The sequence below is a fragment of the Kogia breviceps genome, chromosome 10 (genome assembly GCF_026419965.1).
Source record: "Kogia breviceps isolate mKogBre1 chromosome 10, mKogBre1 haplotype 1, whole genome shotgun sequence".
NCBI lineage: Eukaryota > Metazoa > Chordata > Mammalia > Artiodactyla > Physeteridae > Kogia > Kogia breviceps.
Window position 1 is genome coordinate 78816305 of NC_081319.1, and position 24335 is coordinate 78840639.

At 44.2% G+C, this 24335-nt stretch overlaps 1 protein-coding gene across 3 annotated transcripts in view; it reads right to left on the reverse strand.

Moving 5' to 3' along the window:
- Nucleotides 1–1042: 1042 nt before the first annotated feature.
- RCAN2 (regulator of calcineurin 2) overlaps nucleotides 1043–24335 on the reverse strand; it is a 264615-nt gene continuing 241322 nt past the window's right edge. For all 3 annotated transcript variants that reach the window (XM_067006337.1, XM_059076576.2, XM_067006338.1), the window contains 3 exons: nucleotides 23975–24148; nucleotides 21399–21570; nucleotides 1043–3565 (listed from right to left, as the gene is read on the reverse strand). In XM_067006337.1, coding sequence (XP_066862438.1) covers nucleotides 3405–3565; nucleotides 21399–21570; nucleotides 23975–24148 — 507 coding nt within the window. In that variant the 3' untranslated portion in view covers nucleotides 1043–3404. The remainder of the gene's footprint in view (nucleotides 3566–21398; nucleotides 21571–23974; nucleotides 24149–24335) is intronic.

The window sequence follows — 24335 nt, forward strand, 5'->3', positions numbered from 1 at the left end:
TTATTTATCCACTCAACAATTGAAGGTCATTTGGGTTGTATCCAGTGAAGGGCTATTATAAGCCCTGCTACTGGGAACACTATTGTACAAGTACTTTGGTGGATGTGAGAACTCAGATATGCTGGGTGTCTGTCCTGGAGTGGAATCCCTCCCAGATCAGTCTATGTTTAGCCTTGGTAGATATTACCAAACAGTATTCCAACGTGGTAGTACCAGTTTATACTCTGCCTTGACCGATAACCATTAACACTTTGTATTTCCCCATACTTAATTTTGGCCATTGTGAATTGTGTATAGTGTAGCTATTTGAGGCTTTCATTTGCCTTTCTCTGATGAAAATTGATGTTGAACACGTTTTAACATTATGGGCCATAGGGGTATTTCAAGTGTGCCTGTGTAAGTGTGAATTGCCTGTATATTTGAAGTACCTGCTTAAGTATTGTGACCGTTCTTACAAAATGAATTGTCTGTCTTTTTCGTATTAATTTGCAGAAGTTCTTTTTACATTTTGGATGTGAGTTACAACTCTATGTAATTAAGATATTTATCTTCTCCCACTCTGAGGCTTTCCTTTTCACTCTCCTAATGGTGTAATTTGATGAACAGATACTCTTAATTTTAATGAAGGACAATGTACCCCTCTTTTATAATAGTGCTTTCTGTGTTCCATGTAGTAAAATTTTGCCTACTTCAGGTCTATTACAGTGTTTTAAACTAAAGAATAGAGTGGGGGTTATATTAAAAGTGTCCGTGTACACTTGGAATGGCTTTTAGGACCAAGCTGGCTGAAGTGTGACAATAAACAGGGGGCTCTCCCAGACCCCTTATCGGAGCCCCTCCCACCCCTCCAAGCCTTGAATTCCTCTTCCTTCATGAGATGCTGCCAACCAGCTCCCCCCACCCCATTTCAGGAAGAGCTCAGATGAGTTAATTTCATCTCTTGGTAACATCTTAGAAAGACTATAGGCCGAATCGCCCTCCTCCACAATCACCACTCAGAAATATCCAACTTAGGCAGAGAACACAGAAATTACACTACGTGGACAGAGTCATTCACCAGGTATATTTGAAATCTAAGCTCTTTGAGCTATACACGTGCACAAATGATTCAGTTGGTGGCAATCTCCCCCTCCTCCTCCATATTTAAACTTTTCAAACTTAAAATAGTGCTGAAGAGGTTTGCATCCTCTGGCTCACGGAGATGCTGAGGCAACTGTGACTTTCATGGTGCTCGGAGGGGCCACTGAAACCCTTCAAGGAGTCCCCCGTTTCTTCTCCCTCTCCTGGGACACGTGCTTCTCCCCACCTCCCCAAACCCAACCTCATGAGAGAACTACTTGATCTGAGACAGATTAGCATTGACACTTTGCAATAAATGTCACCAAGACTAACCACTTGGGTCATACAGTCCACTGAGGTTTTTTTTTTGATGACACACAATGGTCATTTCAAGTTTTACTAAATTTTGTTGCAAATGTCTGATGGATCTGCTTTAAAACATTGAAAAGTCATTTCCAAATAGTTTCTCTCACCCAGATTTCTCTAGAGCCTGCCTTCTAAAAATTCTGACGCTTGAGAAGAGAATCAGCACAAAATGGACTGTAGTTCTCAACTTCTTCCACTAGAGGGAAGACTTCTCCACTATTAAATCTAATCTTTTCATTTGTCCATGAGAAACCAAAAACCTTCACAGCAAAGGAAAGTCAAAGCATTTGCTTGTTATATACTCCTCAGATTTTATTTTTCAAAGGAGCCTTCATTTTTTCTATGGAAACTCAGGATTTTACAAGCAATGCTGTCTGTCCTCAGTTTCACCTGTACTGTATCCAGTACTATATTGCTATATTCACAGTAGAACGGACTTTTGTTTCTGAGTAATCAGTCTAATGTTTTAAGTTTCTGATGAAACTTACACCTTAATCAAAAACCACAACAATCCTTCCATCAGGTGGCTGTGTTATTGTTCTTGTGTGTTTTTCTGAGGCTTGGGTAATGAAAGTATTTCCCCACTCCATCGTAATTGGCATTTGCATCTAAAGTAATTCATGAGTGTACAGGAGTAGATGGCACATATAGCAGAAGGTAATGGTTCTATAGGTGTATCGTCTATAATGCACTTTGGGCTAGAGTAATAGAAAAATCACATGTAACAAAAACAAATACGTTTTTGAGCAATATGGCATTGCACGAGTAGGAATGGCATACATTTATCTATCAGTCTTTCCCTCTGAATATGCTCAGTGGCTGCTACATTGATTTAGCTGCATTCCAATTGTCTGCAACCGACACTTGCTTCTTCGCTTTATTTAAAAACAACTGGTCTTGATAGCAAAGATGTTGGCTAATCACTTATATATTGGCATGAGAAGTTTTGTGCCCTTTCAAAATTCAGCATTATCCATAATAGAGTGTAATATTATCAGATTACCTGTATTAGTATATGAATGCATTCATAAGCAATGCACATATGTTTTAAAGCAGCTAATGGCTGAACAACCTCTAAATAAAAAACATCCAGATTTTTAAAAGCACAGCTGAAACATTTGTACAAATATACAAAGAGAAAAAAAACAATCATTCAGACACCATGAAACTTTTGTGATAAATAGATTTGTCTGAAATCGGTCTCTATCATCCTGGACAAGCCTCCCCAATGAGGCAGGGAAACTTCTACAATGAAATCGTGTTCAAAATCTACTGAGGGATGTCTTTGGGGCCAAGCTCAGTTTTTCATCCAGGAATTTTAACAGAGCTATGAAGTCTTTGACTCCAAAGAGTGACTACACCCAGACTTGTTACACTGGAGGATGTGGATAATTTTGCTAATCTAGATAGGACACGACTGGATGCCGACAATCTGTGACTTACAGTATATCATCAAATCATGAAAATAAATGCTGGTGATCATGCATGTCCTGGGAATGTCGGGATGCAGAGGACTGAGGAGACCAGATAGGGATATCTCATGCAGTCAAAGTCAAGTTTACTTATGGTCCTACTTAAGTGGCCAGGAAAGAACAACGCACACACGTCAGGACTGGGACTGGAACGGCTCACAAGCAACACAGGTGCTATTTGTCACTGATGTCTCCGGCTTGGATCATCATGAGAGCATGAAGATTAGGCTGTGCTGATTGTTTAATAAGAAAATACTACTTTTTTTTTTTTCTAGAATCTTCTAAATAATGTATTATACTCGATGGGTACGATATGATCAGGAAACATATCACCTTTTCCTAGCCCTTTTGTCCGAGAGGCTTGATTACAAGGAAGGAATCTCAAACAACCAAACACCCAGGGATTTAAAGGCAATTAATTTTTTTTTTTTTTGACAAACAAACAACGGGGGGAAAAAAGCATGATAAAGAGGAGACAGGTATTCTCTTCGAGGTGGAGCAGTGAGCTCAGTTGGACACGGAGGGCGGCGGGCCGGGACGCCGGGTCTGGATGATTTTTGGCTTTGGGGACGTCTTTGGATCCTCTTCTTCCTCGATGTCACTGTCACACACGTGCACGACGACACTTGGGGTGGACTCAGTCCCTGCATGGAGCTCATACTTCTCTCCTGAAAAGGAAGAGAAATGGGGGTAAGAAAGCAGGAGGGATTTCTATACAAATGATTTGGTGAAGTTTGTTTAGAAGTGAGGGCGCGTTTTACGTGTCTCAGGAGATGCTGAGTCTTCTCCAGGGGTGGTGTTGGAAAGTGAAATGAGATTGATCCGTCTCTGCATCTCAGCTCTACCGCCTGCCACCTGTACAGCCCTGAACAGGCCCCTTCACCTCTCTTAGCCTCAGCATCCGCAGCTGTAAACTGCAAAACGGTAATAACTATAGTCCAAAGGATTGGGGCGATGACTCAGTGGGCCTGGCAGTAAGTTACCAGTTTCTCTTCTATTTCCCAGCATTGCTGTTAACGGCTGAGTAATCTTGAGCCCCTCATCTCACTCCTTCATCTTTTGGAGAAGTTCTCTAAGTTCTCCTCCTGCTGTACACTTCTTATGGCAAGAGCTGCCCCAGGATGGAATAAGGTGGAATCGCTGCTCATCTGGGATTTGCAGTGGTTTACATGGTACCAGGATTTGATGACGGTCAAGTTCCCTCCAGTTCCAAGACTCTAGTAGTCTATTCTTGACTGGCTCTTCTTGTAGTCAATTCACTATTAGCCAGCAGGCTTCCCGTCTCTGTTTCACTTCAGGGTGTATCTACTGAGCATCTCCCATGCTCTGGCCCATTGCTAATCACAAAGGATACAAGGCACATTCAAAAATATTTGTGTCTTCCACAAGAGCACAGCCCAGTGATGGCACATGGAAACAGAAAGTACCACAAAATACTATGGTAAGCGCTGGGGTGGCGATATATGTCAAGGACAGTGGTACCAAACTGCAAGGAGCAAGTAACTCTGAAAGGCTTCCCAGTGGAGGTGACACTGACCTGGGTCTAAAAGACAAGTAGTAGGTGTCCAGGAGGTGGGAGGGTGCAAAGGGCATTCTCAATCTGCATGCTTGTAACTTCTCAGGTTAACTGCTGACACGCTTAATCTTCTTCCGACATCCTATCTTTCCTTTCCCATCCTTCATGAATGGGAAACACCTAAAAGCAATGTCTCCCAGACACCCTCCTGGTCAGTGGCTCTCCAGGTCTCACTAGATCAAGTCCTCATTTCTTAGACTAGGACAAAAGACTCTGCACAGTCTCTCACCAATCATGAAAGCCACATTTGCATACTCGCCAAACCGGCTACTTTTATTTGCTATAGTCTCACCTAGTTCCTGAAGTCCTGCCCTCCCTCCAGGATCAAAGCCAGACACCACTCAGGCATCTTGTCTGTCAACTTCAGTCTGCAGTGGACAGTGCCCTTCCGGAGGGCCGGGGCCATGACTGTCAGCGCCGGAGCTGGGGTAGCATTTATGTGCTCCTGTGTGCACCTTGGTAAGTGTCCATGGTGAAAACAGCAAACGCTTGCAAGGCGCAGTTTTAAATTTAGTGCTGACATTAGGGACTGAGAAGCACTGACAATGCAATAAGCATCGAATCTCTTCTAAGTGATGCTGAGGAGGATGTCAATGTTCAGAGTCATTTGTTGCTATGGGTTGAGTTGTGTTCCCCACCCTCGCCCCTATCCCCACCAAAGATGGTGAAGTCCTAATCCCCACTACCTATGACCATGAACTTATTTGGAAATAGGCTCTTCACAGATGACTAAGTTAAAATGAGGCCATTAGGGTGGGCCCTATTTCAAAATGACTGGCTTCCTTATAAAAAGGGGAAATTAGGACATGGGCACTCATCCAGGGAGAACTCCATGTGAAGACTGAACTTATGTTGCCACCATCCAAGGAACGACCAGAAGCTACAAGAGAAGCCTGGACCAGATCCTCCCCCAGCACCTTCAGAAGGAGCATGGCCCTGTGTTGATCCAACACCTTTGATCTTGGACTTCTAACCTCCAGAACGTGAAGCAATACACTGCTGTTGTGTAAGCCACTCAGTTTGTGGTCCTCTGTTATGGCAGCCCTAGCAAACGGATACAGCCATATCTTGCTAAGAGAGTTCTCTTTCTGTTAAGAGTCAGAGAAGTCCTTATTGGACCTCCGCCCCGCCCCGAACCAACATCCTGGATGAGGGCACCAGATATTTCACAAAAATGGAGCATTACACCTCCAGCACTTCCCTGGATCTTGGCAGCAACAAAGAGGGCAAGAACTAGCTAGAGCCCCAGAAATATGGCCATAAAGACTCTATAACTTAAAGTCGAGATCGGGTGAAATTGTAGGTAGAGAGAGTTATGTGCATAAGGTTGACTTTTTTGATACAGAGAGCTGACAGGCCAGTGTGGATTCAGGAGAGGAGAGTGACAGAAACAGGGGACACGGAGCAGAACTCGTGCTAGGCTTTTTGCTTCCCTGCCAGCTAGCAGGGATGGATAGTCTGTCCGAACCTAACTTCCCTGTAATCAACACTGAACTTTTTATCCTACGTGCCCTTGTAGTTGGGACGTACACATTGATGCTACTCACAGCTCATTTAATTGTGTTTGTTCCATTCTCCTTAAAGCAATTTGTCATTTTTATCAAAAGCCCAAGGGAGAAGAACCACTGCAGACGTTGCTAAGGAGAGGACGCTGTCTGCAGCCGGCTTCACCTGAGAGTTCCATGAGAGGCTCTGGGCAACAGGTCGGCAGACCTTGGGTGGTGGCTTCTTTGAGCAGCGGTTTTCAAACACCTGACAGCTTACTGGGGGTGCTTGTTGCAAAGAGAGTTTACCAGCATGAGGATGCAACTCTGCAACTTCAGATGTAGTGGCATCTACTTTGGTACCCAGCACCCCTAGGTGCTTCTCCATGTTTCAGTGTCTGGGTGGACACTGTTACATGGTTTGGTGTGACAGGCCGGGGGCAGTGGTCCCGTGAGGATGCTGGTGTGCAAATAACTTGCCCCCTCCCTTCCTCCAGTCCGCATCATAATTTTTCGTTGGAAAATGATAATAGTGCGGGGAGAGGGTAGTAGAGGGAAGGATGCTGAAGATGCATGCGGGGGAAGAAGCAAGGCATCCCAGATCAGCTCTGCAGCCCCTCCCAGCCACCAGAACTCTTCGTCTTTGGCCTTCTCATCTTTGTTTCTGGGAGAACAGCAAATCCTGTGGACAATGATGGAGTTCATCGTACCCAGGGTTTCTAGAATTTTCTCTTTCCTCCCGGAACACTTTGCAAGTCTGAATGAGAGACACCTTCAGACAAGAAACAGAGAAAGAAATAATTTCTGAGTAATCAGATGAGGTAGTTCTTGTTTTTCTGCACAGGATTCCTTCGACCTCCTCCTGTTTGGAGAAGCAGTGCCTTTTGCAGAGACACTAGTGGCCGCCGTGGTCCCCTCAGTTGCCCTGTTGGGTGTCATGCAGGGAGGAGGCAAGCAGCAGCCTCTCATCTTCTGATGGGGGGGGATGACAGAAAAGAATCTGCCATGGCAGATGGAGACCAAGGGACCTGGGGGTGAGACAGTGACAGCAGGGACCCCAGCCAGGGGACTGACCAGACGTTGCCCTTTCTTCATCTGTTGGAAAGAAGCTAACTTTAAAAAAAAAAAAAAAAAGTAGTAAAATGTGCATAATGAAGCTAGCTGTTTGATGAAACCTTTTCTCTGTCCTGGCTTGGATAAAGAACATTCTCTTAAAGACAGCTCTAGCTGCAGTGTGTTTATCTATTTGAAAGGAGAAGCTTTCCTCTTGGACTAGGTGTGCTGGGGGCACGCTTGGGATGCGGACCATCCTTTCACATTGAGTTAACAAAGTCAGACTACTTGGTAGTAGAGCCGTTTTACTGCTGTGACCCCCTTAATGCTGATATTTCACTGTTCTATTTTTGGAAACTTTCTTACTATCAAAATGCGGCAAAGGCCAACAGCTGCTGAGAGCCCACAGAATCAAAAGACATAGCTTTGGTCTTGCAGGATTGAACTTTTCTGTTTTGGGCCTCACTTTCCCTTTGGGCTTCAGCTAGTTCCTCTACCATGAAGGCTGACGTCAGTGCCGTCACCCCCTGGGGACCCACTGGGCTCAGGAGGCGACGAGGAGGGATGGCCAAGCAGACCAGTGTGTCTTTTCAAGGCCAAGCCAAGGCTCACCCTTCACACTCGCAACTCCTCGAGTCCGTGTTCAAACTGTCCTCTCCTCGGGCCTCAGAAAAGAGGCCAGGACCAGAAGCCCTCAGAAGAGGTCTTGGTTAGGGTTTTCTACCTCCTTCCATGAGACAAATTCCCAGCCAAGCAAGTGTAAACTCCTCTGGCACGTGGTCACACGTTAAATTCTCATCCAGGCCTTTGGAACTGTCACGGGCTTGGGCACAGTTCAAAAGACGTGTGTAAGTTTTAGCTTTCCCACTAAGCTAAAAATCACTGAAGGGCAGGTATTTGTCCTATTTTCTGTGAGCTCTCAGTGCCAGGACATAGGAGGTGTCACAGACACTTGCCATCTATCTGAAACACAACAGCAGCTATTTACTGAGCCCTTCCTAAATGCCAGACACAGCTCTAAGTACTTCACATAAATTGGATATTTCATTACGGCAACAGCTCTGTAATGCGGGTTTCATAATGTCTCGACGATACAGGAGGACATTGAGATCACACAGGTAGTGAACGGCAGAGCCACGATTCAAAGTCAGGTCCACCTGACCTCAAAGAATGCGTTCATAATCCCTCTCCAGCCCTGCCTCTCACGATTCTACTGCTTTCAGATTCTACAAGAGAGTCTGCTCAAAGTCCTGGTTTTAACTTTTCATATTCTTCCATGGCAACTCATGTTTTTGTGAACAGTCTGTAGCTAAAGTTGGGTATTTACTCTTTCTGCATCTTGCCCCTTTGTGTTTTGGCCCATTGCTAGTTATTCTAGGTAAGATCTCCTTGACAGTGAACCTTTTTAGAAGACAACACTTAGTAAATTATACAAAATAAAGGGACTCTAAATTATAGACTGAGATAATTTGCATCCCTTATGGTAACTTTGGACTCTCTGGAAATAGATCCTCCATGATTTCTTGTTGCTTTACCTTTACCACCTCTCATATTCAAGGTGAATTCTCAACAGGAAAGTTACGTGTTGTAGTAGATCAACTGTGTTTTGCAAAGATGGTCATAATATTTCCTGCCCGACATTACTCTTCTAGAACCTTGCCACTCCGGCACTGAGGACTGCTCCCTCTTTGCTCCTTCCCCCAAAATCTGGGCAGGCCTCTAGGATGCCTTGACTCATACAGAAGCAACCAGTGTGACTTCGGAGTTAGGTCACAAAAGTGCCGGGCACTACCACCTGGCTCTGCCAGGGTGCTCATGCTTGGTACCCCGCCTCCATATTATAAGGAAGCCCAAGCAGCGCACGAAGTGGCTCCCACGGAGAGAAACCACAGCCTATCTGGGCTGCCAGCCAACAGCCATGCCAACTCGCCAGCCAAGTGAGCGAACCATCCTGAAAGCTGATTCGCTCGTCCCCAGGTGAGTGGCCCCAGCAACACTGCACGAAGCAGAGATGAGCGGCCCCTCTGGGCCCTGCTCCAAGAGCAAATTCGTGAGCAAAATAAATGACTGTTGTTGCTCAAGCCCTCCATTTTGGCGTAGCTTGTTACGTAGCAATTGATAAGTGGGGCACAGGTCATGGAAGTTCTTTGTTCAAAAGCAAGCTAGCCCCCTGCAATTGAGTTGAAATTCATTGGCTTTGGTGTTTTTTCCTCTTTTCTTCCCTGCTCACCTGCTATGTTAGAATGGATACTTCACCAGTTCCAGTGATTCCTTCCAAGGGAAGGGAGCTCCATTAGCTCATCACTGGGACCCCTCTCTCTGGCCCCTCTTTTACTCCTCCCCAGTGGAAGAGGAGTGACATCTAACGGGTACCTTTGGGGAAAGGAACTGGCAATGCCAGCTCACCCTATGCCACCTCTCTCTTGATCCAGCCCTGCCTGCAAAGGGCTTGTGCTCTGCCATGCTCTCAGCCACGTGCTAAGCCCAGCAGAAAAAAACCCTGCACTGCGGGGCAGTCTGACTGTTTCCATCTCTGGGACAGGCTGGGTAAAACCGCATGGCTCTGGGTTCACTATTTTTTTTTTTTTTTTAATAGGATTCCTTTGGCTAGTTTGTTTTGTTTTGTTTTGTTTTCTGTATGCACCGCGAGGCTTGTGGGATCTTAGTTCTCTGACCAGGGATTGAACCCGGGCCCACAGCAATGAAAGTGCAGAGTCCTAACCACTGGACAGCCAGGGAATTCCCTGGATTTGACTATTAGGGAGCCCTGGCTGTCACTCATCTTGGCCACCTTCTCAGCGTTAGCCTTTCATCAGAAACAAAGCTGGCATTATTAATCTTATCTACCTTATTTCTTATCTAACCCTCAGCAAGTTCTGAACCAAACAGGAAAAAAGCAGGTGTCAGTTATTAATCTATACTGAATTTTAAGAATGGATGATGGCTTATCAAGGCAAGTGCCAAGAGCATCTCTAACTCAACCCTTGAACACAGGGCCGTGCTGTGCTGTGTGCTGAGTGCTACACTTCAGTTTGGATTAACAGCCCTTTACATTTGATTAAGAAGAAAACTGAAAATGCCAGGAGTAAAATCATTTCAGGCTTGGTCATGTTGCGTTGACACTGCAAACCCCTACCCCCAATTTTTAAAATTGTAAAGGTGATTTTTTTTTTTTTTCAAGAGGAAGTAGCGGGAATCAGTCCTGATTTATGGAATAAGTAAAATGGAATTTCCACGTGGGTTTTTACTGAACATGCTGCCTGTTGGGAGATTGAATACAGAGACTGAGGGAAGGGCTCAGAATGATCTGAAATGTGTTTGAAAGGGTTCACATTTGGATTGCCTTTTTTTTCAAGTGTTAGGGTTAGGACTTGATAGCATTTGGCCGGAAGGGGAGGGCCCACAAGCCCTGGATCACCATTCTCTGGTCAACTGTGTAGATGGAGGCACCTGGCCCTGGTCCGGCTCTCAGATAGGGGAGAGGTGGGGAGCCGGGAAGGGGTGAGGGGTGACTTGTACCTCCTTTCCTCCACCCCAGGCACCAGACAGTGTTTGAGCTTACTGTCTTTTAACCCTCTCTCAATCCTGGCAGGGCAGATGCTGGTTTGGTTTGGGGCCCAATGGGTTCCTCAGTAGAAGGACTGAGTTATAGTGAAAAACATCACAAAGTTTCTCAAAGCTGCACCCCTCCCTCCCACAGATATGTTATTTAATGATATTTTAAAGTTATTTACTGGCAATCTTGTCTTCCCCTATTTTTCCAAAGGGAAGGAAAGAAAATGTGTGTCTGTGTCTGGGAAGGGGGCGGGGAGCATGTCTCTGTACTGTTCCCCCTCTTGCACCTCTTGTTTCTGCTCCCACACTGGTACCTGACACCTTACTAGGCACTCCTGGCCTCTGTGTCTCTGATGACTCTTTGCCATATTTGAGAACCACCTGATAAATACCACCATAGTATAATTAGTGTGCTTCTCAATCAGAGGTGCTACATTCCCAATGGTGTCTGGAAATGTGATGTGGATTTTTTTTTGGTTGTCATAGGGACTGGGTAGGGTGTGGATACTGGCATTTAGTAGGTGAGGCCCAAAGATGCTAAAAGTACTGCGTTGTCAGTTCCAAACTGTCACACTGAGAAACGCTGAGCTAAGAGCTTAACATGGGCACTTACATTTCAGCAGGAGACTAAGATATGGCTTGAAAATCAGGCGACAGTTAAGTAGGTAACACACATTAAGCATTTACTATCATCTCATTTGATGTTTGCAACAATCCGATTTTACGGTTGAGGATGCTGAAACACAGAGAGGTTAAGAACGTTGCTCCAAGTCACACAGCTAATAAAAGGTGGAGGCTGGATTCAAACTCACGTCCTGAGTTTTAATCATCATCCTACAGCAAGAGAGATACCTCTCTTCAAGTTGGAGTTTGATTGACAGCTACAAAATAAAAAAAAAAAAGGAGATGACCCAGGGCAGAGGAACTTACTGAAACTTTAAAAAATCACAGCTGGGAGTTTCCTGGTGGTCTAGTGGTGAGGATTTAGCGCTTTCACTGCCGTGGTCTGGGTTCAATCCCGGGTCGGGAAACTGAGATCCCGCAGCCATGCAGTGTGGCCAAAAATATAAATAAATAAATAAATAAATAAATAAATAAAATCACAGCTATTTGTTAGCCACCTATTCATCAGATCAGGCTGAGAGTGGGGAAAGAACTGATTTTCTAAGCAGAAGTAGAAAGAGGGATTTAGGATTTTTTTAAAAAAATCCAGGGAGGAAGAAGTATTTGCAGAGAGGGAAGTCTTCTGCAAATTTTTTCTCTCTGATTCCGTAGTGATTCCACAAGCTCATATTTAATTTGGGGAAACCTCGGAGAAAAATGCAGTAGGTAGACTTGAGGGCAGGATGAGTCACTGAAGAGCACTGTCCCTTTCCTTTGCGCAGCAGCTGTATCTGTCCAAAAAACGTCCTCTAAGCTTGGGTGGCAGAAGGTATAAAGCAAAGCCCAGACCGACCCAAACATTTCACTGGCAGTTCCGAGAACAAGCCCATGTAAATAACAACCAACACCTCAAAGGACACGTGCCTTGTTCTTACTGCCTGGTAGACTCTGTAATTCATGTACTGGCAGAGGAAACAAGAAATCTCCCCGAGGACACCTTGCTAAACAATACTGCTCAGGGCAGAGTGACCGTAGAGCCCACTATGGATCTGATAGTTCTTATGTGCCAGGCGCTGGGCTAAGTGCTTTATGTATATTACTTATTGTGTCTTCATAATGAGCTTGCAAGTTGTCAAATAATCACCATTAAATAAAAAGAGGTGCAGAGGTGGAAGTAAATTGCTCCAGGTCACCACAGACAAGTGGTGGAGACAGGACTCCAATGGAGGTCCACCGAGTGGGAAAGCATGACCGCCATATTGCCTGTGATGTTCAGGAATTAGGTTGGGAGGGCACAGAAAAGACATCAGGGCTATACATGGACCTCCCTGCCTCAGTAGGTCTGGAATATGCACGTGTTAGGAAAAGATTATCCATGTGAGTGATGGGGAGGGGTCTCCTTCCTCACCCACCCCTATCCTCAGTCCTGATCCTCATCAAAGTAGGAAAACAGCAGTGGCCTTTGGTAAGATGGAGGAGGGATAAGGGGGGGGAAGAGGAGGAGGGAGGTGGGGAGAGGCAGAACACTTCCATAGTTTTGTTTTAAGAGGTGCTCTATTTCAGGGCTTCCCTGGTGGCTCAGTGGTTGAGAGTCCGCCTGCCGATGCAGGGGACGCGGGTTCGAGCCCCGGTCCGGGAAGATCCCACATGCCACGGAGCGGCTGGGCCCGTGAGCCATGGCCGCTGAGCCTGCGCGTCCGGAGCCTGTGCTCTGCAACAAGAGAGGCCGCGACGGTGAGAGGCCCGCGCACCGCGATGAAGAGTGGCCCCAGCTCGCCGCAACTAGAGAAAGCCCTCGCCCAGAAGAGAAGACCCAGCACAGCCAAAAATAAATAAATAAATAAAATTGGAAAAAAAAAAAAAAAAAAAAGAGGTGCTCTATTTCAGTAAAAGAAAGTTTGCCTCACACTTGCCAGAATGGCTAACCTCAAAAAGTCTTAACCAAAAAAAAAAAAAAAGTCTTACAAATAACAAATATTGGTGAAGATGTGGAGAAAAGGGAAACTTTGTACACTATTGGTGGGAATGTAAATTGGTGCAGCCACTATGGAAAACAGTATAGCAAGTGGTTCCTCAAAAAATTAAAAATAGGACTACCATATGTTCCAGCAATTCCACTCTTGGGTATTTATCTGGAAAAAATAAAAACACTAATTTGAAAAGATACATGCACCTCAATGTTCATAGCAGTGTTATTTACAGTAGCCGAGACAGGGAAGCAACCCAAGTGCCCATCAACAGATGAATGGATAAAGAAGATGTGATACACACACACACACATGAGCGCGCGTGCGCACGTGATGGAATATTACTCTGCCATAAAAAAGAATGATTCTGCAACTTGCAGCAGTGTGGATGGACCTAGGGAATATTATGCTTAGTGAAATAAGTCAGGCAGAGAAAGACAAATACTATTTGATATCACTTATATGTGGAATCTAAAAGATAAAATAAATACATATAGCAAAACAGAAACCTACTCAGATACAGAGAACAAACTAGTGGTTTTCAGTGAGGGGAGGGAAGGCAGAGGGGCAAGAGGGGGTAGAGGATTAAGAGATACAAACTACCATGTATAAAATAGGGAAGTAACAAGGATATGTTGAAGCACACAGGGAGTTATAGCCATTATTTTGTAATAACTTTTAATGGAGTATAATCTATAAAAACACTGAATCATTATGCTGTACTCCTGAAATGAATATCATACTGTAAATCAATTATCTTTCAGTGTAAAATAAAATGCTTATCTTCTGTGGCTTTTCCTCTAAGACTGGATTAGGTGGCCATTTATCTTCATTCCTTCCTGAGTCATTTAGGACCTAAAGGGACTTCATGGGGACAACGGATTGAGGGCCCTGCATTAGTGGTTGAGACAAAGGAGTGGAACCCTAGGTAGAGGTAAAGGACCAAGGGAACCAGAGAGGGAGAAGGTGGAAAGATAAAGAGAAACCAGGGAGGCAGGGTCCCCGGAGCCCGTGAGGTGGGGCTTGTGTTCCCGGGATGAGAGGAAAATGCAGACGTGAGGAAGGGAAGAGCGTGTGGACACACTCTCTCTTTGTATTTGGCCATAGAATCAGGAGGTTCTCCAATCTGGGAATGTTCACCCTGTTCCTCCTTTCCCAAAAGTAGCGACCTGGCTATGGGATTATGGGTATGCACATGGCGCATGCGCACACATGCCCACACGCCTACGTTTTGGTCCTGTGTCTTTTCCGTTTTCCTACAACGTGCATATTTTACCTGTGAAATAAGAAAAGGAAATATTTCATCTTGCTACTCAATAGTGATTGAGGATAATTGTGGAATATATGCTAAGAAGAAAAGCCCCTTTAACATCACCCCCCCACCCCGGGAAAATTCTTCGAAAGTAGGTGTAAAATAAGGAGCTCATGTCCTGGGCTCACAAATCTGCGTCCCTCGGGTTGGGGTGAGGTGCAGAGCCTGCGCTACATGGAACCCTGGGACTGGCTGTTTTATTTGCTTTTCGTGTCTGTGATCAGAGTATAGCCATTGTCGAACAAGAACTGGGGCTTAGATAGCGGTCATGCTACAGGTACCCCCAATATAGGTGTTCATCTATATTTAAAAAATGGAATTTTCCCTACCTTGGAATCAATGAGCCTGGAATAGAAAATGTTTCTTCCTTATAAGTGACACGTATTAATGAAATCTATTTTCCGTTCGGGGAGAAACAATGTATACTGAGAAGCAAACCAGCAAAATTCCTTTACTATGACATGTTTTGATGGAGAAGAATTTGGAAAAAAAATCTAAATATAGCCGATGTGCGCAATTTGAAACTCGAGCACCATTTTAAGCCCTCCTCTGCAGTTAACTAAAATTGATCTCTCTAACAAGAGCTAAAAATAGCAGGAGGAAAAAAAGGACCAGACAATGACTTTCTGTATTTCTCCTTGCAGGCATTTCCAGTGACCATGAACTTGACCTTCCAGAGCCATCCTAGAGAGCAGAATAAGCTGACATTTCACATCCCACCTCTGACTGACCACCCATCTAGTGCCACGGACATCTCCATTTTGCCATTTTGCTAATAAGTACAGATAAGCTGTTTTGCTGGGCTGGGTTTTGTGTTTCCTATTTTGTTTTACATTCAAAAAGAACATAGGATTATACTCTTTCTGGAGTCAGGAATAATAGGCATTATAAAATAAACAAAAGAAAATATCCGATTCATTCTCCACCAGGACAAAGCTCATCTTATTTTGTCCAGGTCATTGTTAAATGATGGGTGTCTGTAAATTCACTAGGGGAATTAATATAAATGTAGAAAGCTTCTTGTTTTTGTTTTTTTAAATGAAGTATAGTTGATTTACAATGTTGTGTTAGTTTCTAGCATATATATATATATATAATGTTTTTCAGGTTCTTGCCCATTATAGTTTATTACAAGATATTGAACATAGTTCCCTGTGTATAAGTAGGTCCTTGTTGTTTATTTTATATATAGTAGTGTGTACCTGTTAATCCCCAACTCCTAATTTATCCCTCCCCCACCTCTTTCCCTTTTGCTAACCATAAGTTTGTTTTCTGTGTCTGTGAGTCTGTTTCTCTCTTATAAATAAGTTCATTTGTACCATTTCTTTTAGATCCCACATATAAGTGACATCATATGATATTTGTCTTTCTCTGTCTGACTTACTACACTTAGCATGATAATCTCTAGGTCCATCCATGCTGCTGCAAATGGCATTATTTCATTCTTTTTTATGGCTGAGTAATATTCCATTGCATATCTATACCTCATCTTCTTTATCCATTCATCTGTCAATGGACACATAGGTTGCATCCATGTCTTGGCTGTTGTAAATAGTGCTGCTATGAACATTGGGGTGCATTTATCTTTTTGAATTAGTTTTCGTCTTTTCCAGATATGTGCCTAGGAGTGGGATTGCTGCATCACATGGTAACTCTATTTTTAGTTTTTGAAGAAACCTCCATACTGTTCTCCATAGTGGCTGCACCAATTTACATTTCTACCAACAGTGTAGGAGGGTTCCTGTTTCTCCACACCCTCTTCAGCCTTTATTATTTGTAGACTTTTTGATGATGGCCATTCTGACCGGTGTGAGGTGATACCTCACTGTAGTTCTGATTTGCACAGAAAGCTTCTGTTTTATATAGACCCGTCCTTTACAAAGAGCAGAGGATGGTGAATTCTGATCCACATGTCCTGCTTGACATTAGAGGAAAGCATCAAACTTGCCTTAAAGAACCAATGCTGTGGATACATTTTAGGAGGTGCCAATAAACAGAAAAATGAAATTTGGAGGAACAAGTGTCTAAGTTCTTTTGTATTTTTAAAATGTCCTTTTGCAACAGTCTGGAATTTCTTTTGGAGAAATTAATTTTACTCTTCAAGAGATCTCCTTGGTTTCGCAAACTTCGCACTCTTCAAGGTAAGGGTGCTGGCTTCATTAATCCTTTCTGTTTCTCACCAGGGTAAGAGGGACATATTTTAACTTACCAGCTGTGTGGCCTCAGGCAAATTACTTAACCACTCTGAGCCTCACATTCCCCAGCTGGATAAATGAGGAGAATAACACCACCTTCTCGTAGAGTCACAGTGAACATTAAATGAGATAATCTATATAGTAAGGTGTTTAGAACAATGCCTGACACACGGTAAGCCCCATATGTAAGTTTTAACCATTGTTTCTATTTACAGCTTTCCCCTTATTTATCTATTTTACTTACTTTCTGGATGAAAAACAGAACATAGAGTCATGGAGACAGTGGTTTAAAATGTTTGAAATTGTGCCTCTCATATATTTTCCGGACTATGAATTTGTTCTCACTATAATAAATAGTACAGAGAGATGCTTCTCCAGTGTTGGGTGGCCCTGGTCTCATGTCGTAACCTCCCATTAAGGATTTCAAAGGATCTCAAAGGAAACCCACAAGCTTGGGTTTGATCACGGTCCCTTTGTAATTGCACTGTTCCCTCCATGCTCATTTCAAGAGCTTCTTTAGAAGTTCCAGGGAGCACAGGTTGCCCCTTTCTGGAAGAGGGTCACCAGTGTTCCTTGCTTAAAGAGTGAGGTGCTGTTTTGCCCCTTCCTGTCTGAGCTAAGGCCTGTGTCCTCACTCTCCCATGTATCCTCCATGAAAGGGTCTAAATAGAGCACATGATTGCCTTCCATGGGCAGCTAGACGTGCCAAAGCTCCCACAAGTCAGCTGGTTTGCCGACATGATCCTGGGCCCGAGGACCATCTCACCCCGGATCCCTGCTCAGAGATGCTCTTTCGTTAGAGTTACTTTTCTTCAGCATCCTTAGATTTCTGCGTCCCTTCTCAGTCACTCAGCTCAACCAGCTGAGGACTATTAGTCACTCCTCCGAAGGAAGAAGAACACCATCCCTTTGATCATTTGAGTTGCTTTTCTCTGCTCGCATTCTAATTTGTTTTTCTACTCCTGGAATTGAGGTAGTCATCCTTAACACAGAATGACTTATAATTTGTTACTGAAATGATTCTGCCTAGGGAATAAAAAATGAATTTTACTAAATTATTATTTTTTTCAAATGGAAATGCTAGAAGTCCTCTTGGTGGAGGAAACATTAATTCAGTGCTGCTTGACTCAGTCTGGCTAAAGCCATAAACAGCAGCAATTTGCCCCCTCTAGGGGGGGCGCATTCATTCATTCATTCATTCATTCGATATTTATTGAGCATCTGCTATGTGCAAACTGCTATCAGGCCCTGGGAATACCAAAATGAATGAAACCTGCATCCTCCCCTCAAAAAGCAGAGAAGACAGAAAGATGAACAATAGAAAATTACCACAGGGGGAAGTGAGCATTTGTGGAAAGTTCCAGGAGGAGACCGAAGGAGTAATTCCTTGCCTTGGCACCTGGTTGGGGAAGGGGCAGAGGAGTGGGTGGGGAGACTCAGGCTGTGGCCCTGCCCTCTCATCAGTGCAACTGAAACAGCTGCCAGAGGCCCAGGCCTCTAGTAGAACCTCTGTGATATTTTCGACTCAATTGGTGGGTATAAATCATTCATCTGTATGGGGTGTAAAAGCTTCAAGGACACCGGAACAGGACACGTGGATAACTAAATAAAAAGAAACGGCCTCAGACTGCTGGCAAGGAATGGAGAGAAAGATAAATGAAGAGAAGACACCCAAACTGCAGCTGTTCTGTGGGACACTGATATCAGTCATCTATAAAGAGCAGGAGAGTCTCCACATTTGCTCTTGCCCACATAGGGCACGGATCTTCATCTGTACACTTATGAGACCCTGGATTAGACTTCTGTAAATTATGATGGTGTTAGAGGTGACTGTCAAGGGAGGGTTGAGACAAATAAATGTTCTGCCCATGTCAGAGCAGAGTTGGCCTAAAGTCCACCCAGGCAGCTAGGATCCTTAATAGAGACCATTGGATCTGGCCCAGTGATGGCAGAAGAGCCAGGGTAGACATTTGTCTCTGCCCCCAACTAGCTGTGTCACCCCAAGCAAGTGTGTTCACCTCTCTACAGCTCGGTAGTCAGATCTGGAAAATGGGAGTATTAATAGTGCCTACTTCTGTGTTGACTGCACTGCAGGGCACTTCAAAACTGGTAGATTTACTTGGTAAGGGAAGGTGAGGCTCATAGGTTAGCAGCACAATTAAGGCAAAAGGCATGAATTTTTAACACTGTCGATAAATTATTCACAACTCTAAAAAGAACCCCTGTTTTCCTGCCTCCTTAAGACCATTTCCTTCCTACTTTCTCACTCCTCCGAACCAGGTTCTGTGAGCTTCCCTTCTGAGACCTGGTTCTCCCTGCCTCTACTCCTCCTGCCTCTGTCACACTGGCGCCTGGCAGTGCCCTTCAGACCTGGGACTCAGCTCAATGAGCCAGTGCAGGTGTCTGAGTCTTGTCCTTATCGTGCCTTTGCATCAAGCTTTGAGAACATTGACTATAAATGAATTTTCTTTTAGGCTCTGGATAAAAAATGATTGGAATTTACTGGATTACAGTGAGTAGACCAGAGGCCAGCTGGGATCCGAAAGTCTGATTTAGCCTGGACTTCCTTTATAAAGAGTGAAGCAGGAAGAGTACTGCCTCAGGGCCCTGGCCCTGTCACTGGCAAGTCATTCTGCTCCCCTCTCTGGGCCTCAGTTACCCATCCTGTAAAATCCAAGTTGGCCAGTGACTCCTAGGCCCTCTAGCCAAGACCTTAGTGATTCTGTGTAGAGCTCTGTTTGCTGACATTCAAAACAGCTGTACCAGATGTTCAACCGTGTTTTTGTTAATATCTTGTTAATACCTGCTTGGGAGACAAGTGAGCAGCTCCAAGGATGGCAGCTTTCATTGGTCCTGCTTCTGAAGTGTCCTGAATTACTGGGAGAAATGGGTCATAGCCTTGACTTGAGCAGACTTGATTTATCTTACACACTCTACAACATTTGCACATACCATGCACACGGGAGTGTATGTGTCCAGGATTCCTGTATGTGGACTAGACTTTCAAGGAAATCACATTCCATAAACATCTCCCTTATTATTATATTTCTTTTTTTCCTCAGCCCATCTTAGTAGTTAGACACCTGCTGCTTCTCAGTAGTTGAAAACAATGGCTATTTTAAAGGCTCCGGGAAGCTGAGTGACTGGTCGGTGATTACAAAGAAACCCCCAAAGACTCTCCCCTTGAAAGTGCTGTAATCTGACTTTAATGCTACGCATGGGACAGCCAGCAATTCTCTTGCAGGGAGTAATTATTAATCAAATCAGCCTCATCCCAATCTGAAGACCCAGTGGGATGATCAGCTTTCCCTGAATTGCCTGGGAATTTCTCGGTTTTAGCATCGCAAGTTCCCAGGACCCCTGAGTCTGCGTGAAACAGGATAGTGGGTCACCCTCATACCCAGGGTTTTTAAATTTCAGTGTATGCAAGAATCAACACGTGTGCTCATTAAAACTGCAGATTTCCGGGGTGGGAGATTCTGATGCCAAATATTTTCCTGACCACACTAAGAAATACTGATATGAACTTATTATACATTTAACAGCCCCGGCATTTGGCTACCAGTGGTTCTTGAACTCATCTGCACATCAGAATCACCTGGGGAGATTTTTGTTTGTTTGTTTTTGTGGTACGCGGGCCTCTCACTATTGCGGAGCACAGGCTCCGGACGCGCAGGCTCAGCGGCCATGGCTCATGGGCCCAGCCGCTCCGTGGCATGTGGGATCTTCCCGGACCGGGGCACGAACCCGTGTCCCCTGCATCGGCAGGCGGGTTCTCAACCACTGCGCCACCAGCGAAGCCCCAACCTGGGGAGGTTTTTAAAAATCCCAATGCCTGAGTTGACCCAAGTCAATTAAATTAGAATCTCTTGCTTGGGGTGTGGTCAGCCCCCTATCACAGCGGGAGAACCACTGGAAGAGAGAGAAGACACAATGGCCATTATTTACCTTTGGATCTTTGGTGCCTAAAACCTCAGCTGCCACCTGGTTTCGGACCACCCACTCTCCACCACTTCCTCTCCTGCTAGAATATAGGAAAACTACTTTGGAGTACAAGGTGGCACCATCTGCTGAAATTGAGGACAGTATCACTTCTAGGTATAAAACATAAGCTTTTGGATAAGTGCATAGGAGATATGTACAAGAATGTTAACTGCAGCTTTGATCTTAATGGCAAGAAACTGGAAACCATCTAAATGTCCGTCCACAGGAGAGTGGATGAATATAGAATGGTGGTAGAATTGCCCAGTGGAATACTACACTGCAGTGAAAATGAGAGCATCCAAGCTACAGGTACCAACATCGGAACAAAATGACCATAGATTTTTCTAAAGTTAGAGGCTATTGTGACTGGCTTCTTGGGTACTTAGAGGCTTCACTTTGGCAGGTGGCTTGTAGCAGAAGATTCCTGGACACACCCATGGCAGCAGTAAAACAAGGCCGCACAGCATAGAAGCCTCGTCGCGCTAGCTGGTAGAGCTCATTTTTGCCTGTTTTGCAAACCTAAAACATCTTCATTGCAATCCAGAAGTTGCACGGACTGACATTTTCGTGCCAGTTTCCGAATTGTTTTTGAACAGGTACAAAGTCTGAAGCTGTGTTTTCATTCTTCATTCCTCTCGCTGGCCACATACAGCGATAAACCCATTAGAAATGCAGGTGTTACCGGGAACCCAGGATTTCGGGCTTGTTACCTTGTTTGGCTTTTCTAAGTTGCTGACAAATATTTATTTTCAGGAAGGCCCACAGAGCTTACCTGGTCCTAGTTTGGCCACGGCATAGAGGAGGTCATAGTTAAGGACTGGTGTGGCATCGCTGATGGGCTGCCAGCCGACAGGAGGAGAGGCAGGGGGTGAGATGAGAAACTGTTTGGCGGGCTGTGGTGGAGCCAAATGCAGTTTGTCTCCGTCTGTCTCTGGAGTCTGAACCTTTCAAACACAGTAGAAATGAAGACACATGATTCATTGTGGCCTCGGATGTGCCATGTTGTTCCACTAAGACGCAGAGCCTGGCTTTCAGCCTGTGACAAGTGAACCAATGAGCCAGGCTATGATAATAGTGACTACTGACCACACACCATGTGCTCAGTTATCTTATTTGATCCGCAAATAAGTGGATCTCAACATTTAGCTGCATAAGAATGACCTGGGAAGCTTACTGAGTCAGATTGCTGAGCCCCGCTCCTGGAGTTTCTGAGATCGGCACGGCCTGAGAATCTGCATTGCTAATGAGTTCCCAGGTGATGCTGATGGAGCTGGTCCTAAGACCCCTCCTTTCCTTCCTTTCTTTCTCTCCCCTCCTTGTTCCTCTCCTCCCCCTCCCCTCTCCTCCCCCTCCCCTCCCCATCCCTCCCCTCCCCATCCTTTCCTCCTTCCCTCCTTCCTGCCTTCCTTTCTCCCTTCCTCTCTCTCTCTCTCTCTTTTAATTGAGGTGATAGTCACATAATTTGAAATTAAACCATTTTAAACTGAACAATTTCAGTAGCATTTAGTATATGCCCAGTATTGTGCAATCACCACTACTATCGAGATTCGAAGTATTTTTATTACCCCAGAGGAAACCCTGTACCCATTAAAGAGTTACTACTACTTCTGCCTCTGGTCAGACCATGGCAACCATCCATTTACTTTCTGTTTCTATGGATTTGCCTATCTTGGACATTTCTTATAATCAACTCATAGGACATGTGATATTTTGCATCTAACTTCTTTCACTTAGCATAATGTTTTCAAGATTCATCCATGATGTAGCATGTACTAGTACTTCATTCATTTTTATGGTTGGACAATATTCTACTGAATGGATAGGCCACAATTTGCATATACCTGTTCACCCATTCTTGAACATTTGGGGTGTTTCTACCTTGTGGCTCAACCAACCCTAATCTGATTAAAAAGTGGGCTAGGGCTTCCCTGGTGGCGCAGTGGTTGAGAGTCCGCCTGCCGATGCAGGGGACATGGGTTCGTGCCCCGGTCCGGGAAGATCCCACATGCCGCGGAGCGGCTGGGCCCGTGAGCCATGGCCGCTGAGCCTGCGCGTCCGGAGCCTGTGCTCTGCAACGGGAGAGGCCACAACAGTGAGAGGCCCGCGTACCGCAAAAAAAAAAAAAAGTGGGCTAAGGACACGTCTGTAAAGAAGACATACAAATGGCCAATAGGTAAAAGAAAAAAGGATCAACATCACTAATCATCAGGGAACTGCAAATCAAAACCATAATGAGATATCACCTCACACCTGTCAGAATGGCTATGATCAAAAGAACAAAAGACAACAAGTGTTGGTGTGAATGTGGAGAAATTGGAACCCTTGCACACTGCTGGTGGGAATGCAAATCGAGCAGCTGCCTTGGAAAACAAGATGGGGGGATTCCTCCAAAAAAATTAAAATAGAACTACCATATGATCTAGCAATTCTACTCCTGGGTATTTATCCAAAAGAATTGAAATCAGGACATTGAACAAATATTAGCACTCCTATATTCACTGTAGCACTATTTGAAATCGTCAAGACGTGGAAACCACCTAAATGTTCATGGACAGATGAATGGATAAAGACAATATGATATATACATACAATGGAATACTATTCAGCTTTAAAAAGAAGTAAAGTCTACATTCATTTCATTGTGTCATCTCTTCAGAGTCCAAAGGTGGAAATGAGCCTTACAGACCAATAACAGATGGACTGAGGTAACTAATAATGAAATGAAGACACTAATGAAACATTATGGACATTGATTTTCTACTGCTGTGGACTTCATAAATATTGCCAAGAATTACCCGTGCCTTTTTATAATAGCCAGAATTTATTTTTGGATAAAATAAAACACAAAATTGATTTCCATATGTTTGTAACTTTTTCTCATGGATATGAATCACTGAAAAGGTATACAGTCCATTAAAACTGTCATATAATTTAATTATAACCCTGCTAGCTAAGCTGTAATCAGAGTATTCTTATTACAAGTACTAGCTGGCGTTCATTGTGCATTTACTGAATGCTAAGCACTTTAACACAAAGTAATTCATTTAATTCTCATAATGACAGTGTAGGGAGTATGTTATCATCCCCATTTTACAGATGGGGAAACTGAGGCCTAGTGAGGTTATGTAACCTGCCTAGATTAGAACCAAGACTTTTGGCCCTCAGAACCTGCTTTCTAAACCGCTATGCTGTCCCTGCCTGGGAATCATGATATAAGTTTGTTTCTCAGTGAACGAATTACAGACTACAAGCCAATCTGAAAGTAGAAAGGGCTCCATTTACATTTTGAAAAGATAAAAAAAAATAATGCAGGGCGAAGGGATTAACTTTGGTAAAGAATGATCTTACCTGTGCAAAGTAGAGTTTTAATTTTTTCCCTCTGAACTGGGTTTCATGAAGCTCTATCCTGGCTCGGGCTGCAGATTTGGGATTGCTGAAGTTTATTCGGACACGTCTGAAACTCTTAAATAGCTGGAACGTCACACAGTCATCATAAGTCCGGAACAGACCCTCAAATTTTTCCTGATTAAAAACAAACACAGAGGAAAGTCCATTGGCCATATATCTTGTACAATGCCAGATGTGACAAAAACAAATAACTAGGTAAATAAATAGGCTCTTCCTAACATAAAATTAAAACAGAACACTGTAATGTATTTTTTTTTCACCTGTTGGTCTGTTACCAGTTACTAAACATGCCTGTGGATTC